General features: G+C 34.4%; 1 protein-coding gene across 1 annotated transcript; it reads left to right on the top strand.

Moving 5' to 3' along the window:
- The first annotated feature begins 1438 nt into the window (after positions 1-1438).
- LOC104216570 (NAC domain-containing protein 35-like) lies at positions 1439-4064 on the top strand. Its single transcript, XM_009766653.2, has 3 exons — positions 1439-2055; positions 2148-2416; positions 2957-4064. Exons 1-3 carry the CDS (start codon positions 1800-1802, stop codon positions 3614-3616), a joined length of 1185 nt encoding a protein of 394 aa, XP_009764955.1. The 5' UTR covers positions 1439-1799; the 3' UTR covers positions 3617-4064.
- The last annotated feature ends 293 nt before the right edge of the window (positions 4065-4357 follow it).

Genomic DNA, 4357 nt, shown 5'->3' with positions numbered 1-4357 from the left:
GGCGGGGTGAAGATTTAATCTTTCCAGTATCTTTTGCAATTGACGTTCCATGTTGAGTAGATTAATTTTATTGCCCAAAATTTGGGCTAAATTGTTAGAATCACGATTATAGGATTTAGTGTAAACTACTCTCAGAAAGTTCTTTGACGCAACTTTACATATCTAAATACACAGTTAGACTTGATAAACCGATCTCTCTAAGAAACTCCCAAAATATGCAAAAGAATATTTTCGACACTCATGAAATGTACGTACATTTAATTTTACTAAACAATTAAATAATGATTGATAGGCTCTCTTACTCGGTGCAGTTTTTCAGTGAATTTACAACTAAAACATGATATATGTTACCAACGCTGGAAGTCTGAAACGATTACTGAAAACCTATTTCATTATGGATTGAGCTAATTATACTCGCTAATATATAGTGTAAAAAATTGCATGTTATTAGTGCTCTTTTACCTCCATAGCCGATTTCGTTACTTGTTTGATTCCCAATTCCACTTAATCTGTAAAATATAATAAATCTCTAACCACCTTTTAAGTAATTTAATAACGTATACACTAAACTTTTTTCGTATAATAAATTTTCGTATACACTAAACTCGAACTCTCTTTCTTTTGGGTATACACTTAACTCAAACTCTCTCTTTCTTTTGGTTAAGGAAGATAAAGATGTTAATGATAACTAAATAACGTCGCTACATGTACGATAATATAGTAGTTCCAGGTTGGGATAATTCATTATAAGTATTAGTCGAAACAGATAATCTAATCCTTAATCCATTTGCTAAGACGGATGACAAAATAAAACCCGGTGGTGATGACCCATGAACAAAAACATTGAAATTTCCTTCCTTTACTAGCTCTTGCATTGTGAGGCTGGAAAGAGTTATGTTATAATTGAATGGCTTAATACATAGTTTACCTTCGAGCTTCTAGCAAAATCCCCTTTACACACCCTTTTTATTTTTTTTATTTTTTTTACGGGAAACTTTACTTTACGTATTAGATTTTTTTCAACTATGTCTAATACACACCTCTCTTGCACTATTGCTCTTCCATAATACTCCCTATGTCCTAATTGTATGTACCATACTTGCTTTTTTGGTATGTCTCAAAAAATATATATCATACTTTCTTATTTAGAAATAACTCAACTTTAATTTATTTTTTTTGGTTTTAATGAGATAATTTTTACAGACATTTAAATTTTTATGTCTTAGATGGAGGGAGTACTTGATATTGGGTTGGTAAGGTGAAAAAATTTACTTCAAATAATATGTGAAAAATGGGAAAGAAATATTACTAAGCAAAACAAAAAAGTTTTTATGGTAGATATTAAGAAAGCTCCAAACCCACCGCTAGTCACCCTGTCCCCCTTTTGGGATGTCCCTTTCTCTTTTTAAACATCTTCAATGTAGAGGCTGAAAGCTATGTTGATCTTTCTATTAACTCCTATCCCACCCCACCCCCACCATTCCTCCAAATGAAAAATATGAAAAGAAAAAAAATTTATTTATTTTCTTCTAACCCTCTAAAGTGAGAGAAGACTAAGACTTTTTAAGCTTGTGGGGGTGGAGGAGGACAATTTTAAAGAGTCCATATTTATCTATCCCTCCCTCAACCTGCAATTATCGTACAATAGCTCCATGTAATATAAAGGGAGGAAGAAAGGCCCTTTAGCCAAAAGATAGGGAGTTGGATTCCCTTGATAAAAAGTTACTGGTATTAAAGACTAAAGCTTAGAGGTAGTAGTAGTAGTAGTAGAAAGGGCAGCTAGCTATATTATTTATTTTATGGCAATTGCCCCATTTACAAGCATGAGCCAAAGCCAACAACAGCAAGATGACAACAGCAGCAACAAGAGAGATCATGATCATGATGCTGATGATGAGCATGAACATGACATGGTCATGCCTGGTTTTCGATTCCACCCTACGGAAGAGGAACTTGTAGAGTTTTACCTTCGCCGTAAGATTGAGGGCAAACGTTTCAATGTTGAACTCATCACTTTTCTTGATCTTTATCGCTATGACCCTTGGGAACTTCCTGGTATAAATAATACTACTACTATTTGTTTCTCCTTTAGCTTTTTGCTCCAATCTCTTATTTTCCCTCTAAATACTTGGTTTTTCTTGTTTTAGCCATGGCAGCGATCGGAGAGAAGGAATGGTTTTTCTATGTGCCAAGAGATAGGAAGTACAGAAATGGGGATAGGCCTAACAGGGTGACGACTTCAGGCTATTGGAAGGCTACTGGAGCTGACAGAATGATTCGAAGTGAGAGTTGTCGGCCGATTGGCTTGAAAAAGACATTAGTTTTTTACTCTGGGAAAGCTCCCAAAGGCATCCGTTCCAGTTGGATCATGAATGAATATCGCCTCCCTCACCATGAGACTGAACGCCTAAAAAAGGTAAATGATGTAAAAGAGGAAGAAATTTTACTAATTTGAGGAACTTCACAAAATCTTTTTGTTTTTTTTCATGATTTTCGGTTGTTCTCTAGACTACAACCTTGAATCTTGTGTTTCTCTTTTGTTCCAAAATGGGATGCACAAAAATTATTATACTTAATATGATTGGTTGACTTAAAACCTAGTTTTTTCCACACTAAATTAAGGGGCTAGAAGCATTAGATATTTTGCTTAATGATCTTTTTCTCCTCTCTTCTTGATTATAAGGTTGTAAAAGGGATATAGATCCAAAAGTTTTAATAATGAAAGGGGGCAAATTTATGAAGAATAATTTTTTTTCTTTAATATTGTATGAGGTTGAAAATAATTGAGAAAGAAATCCATGATGTCCGCAGCTAACATACCACGTTAATCACCGCATATTCACTTTTGAAGTGTAGATGAGAATGAGATAGATGATTATTAATATTCAAGAAACTGATAAATTCTTCTGGCTGCAATTCCTAATAATATGCTTATAGTAAGTATTTTGTTTTTCAGGCTGAAATTTCACTTTGCCGTGTCTACAAAAGACCGGGAGTAGAAGACCATCCATCTCTCCCTCGTTCACTTCCCACAACAATGGCATCATCTTCTTCTTCATCAAGAGCTCACCATTCAATTATCAAGAAACATCATCATCCACAAGTAGTACAAGATCATCCATTACTCTCTCCCAATTATGTAGGACAATCTAATTCCCAGCAAATCGACGAAAAATTAAACGAAAATAGTACTGCAAGTAGTACTAGCACTGATCATCATCATCACCATCGTAATGTTGGTACATCTCTCGGGCTCAGTTCTCATCAAATAACAGCTCTCACAGCATCCACCATAACACCATTCTCTTCTTTAATTTCACCTAATAACACCGCAGTTGTTGATGATCTCCATAGATTAGTCAACTTCCAGAACCTTCACAATCATCATCAGCATTTTCAAAACTTCAGTAACCATAATATTCCTGCAGCATCTATAGCAACCCATCAGTTTTCTACATTGTTGCAGCCACTATTAGAACCACATCAGCCACAACCTAATTTACTGCTTCAAGGATCTCTTCAGCCGTCGGCTTTCTCGGAAAGATTATGGGATTGGAACTCAGTTCAAACTGATGCAAGTTGCAAAGACTATCAACCCAATAACCCCTTCAAGTAATTAATCTCATCAATATTGAGCTGCACCTATATGCACATAGAGAGATAAGTCTATATGCACATAGAGAGATAAGTCTATATAATATCTGCTGTTGTTGCTGCCACTACTTTAATTTGGTCTCTGTCTTCTTTTTCTCATCTACTAATATTTTTAATTAGCCATCATAAGTTAGTTAGTGCAGCTGGTCCAGATTATGTGGTATCTTTTATTAGGGTTTTGGGTTTAACTCAACTAGTATTAATTTTATGTCACTACTGTATTAGCTCTTAACTTATAGAGCTTCTTATAATTATAATTGTAATAATTAGCTGTACTGGTGTTGAAGTAAATAAAGTAGCAGCTAATATTATGTTCTTAGGGAACTTGTGTTTCTTTCTATGTAGTAAAAGAGATTTCTTTGCTGATTCTAGTTAAATACAAGTCCTAAATCAGGGAGAATTTGGACCAAGTGTGAAGTTTTACCTTTGTATTTGTAGCAAGATGTGAAACCAATAAACTGAATCTAGAAGTTCATGAAATCAAGACATCGTGTAAGGACTGCTTTCATTAGTATCTACTAGTCAGAGGCAGATTTCAAGATTTAAACTTGGTGAAACGTTTGACCTGTAAATATTGAATTCCTTGTACTTTTGATATTATGAGTTTAGAATTTACATAATTAATTAAAAGCTTAATGATATTTGTTCTGTGTCATAAATGCGGGGTTCAGTTGAGTCTATTGAATAAAGAATCTCTCTACCT

This window comes from Nicotiana sylvestris, chromosome 11 (assembly GCF_000393655.2).
Source record: "Nicotiana sylvestris chromosome 11, ASM39365v2, whole genome shotgun sequence".
Lineage (NCBI taxonomy): Eukaryota > Viridiplantae > Streptophyta > Magnoliopsida > Solanales > Solanaceae > Nicotiana > Nicotiana sylvestris.
Note: the sequence above shows the minus strand (reverse complement) of the source record. Positions and strands in the feature narration are given on the sequence as shown.

What these genes read in the sequence shown, in the direction of transcription:
- LOC104216570 (XM_009766653.2), top strand. Translation starts at nt 1,800, where the DNA reads ATGGCAATTGCCCCATTTACAAGCATGAGCCAAAGCCAACAACAGCAA. An exon ending in TGACCCTTGGGAACTTCCTG is followed by an intron (nt 2,056 to 2,147) that starts GTATAAATAATA and finishes TTCTTGTTTTAG; the next exon opens with CCATGGCAGCGATCGGAGAG. An exon ending in AGACTGAACGCCTAAAAAAG is followed by an intron (nt 2,417 to 2,956) that starts GTAAATGATGTA and finishes TTTGTTTTTCAG; the next exon opens with GCTGAAATTTCACTTTGCCG.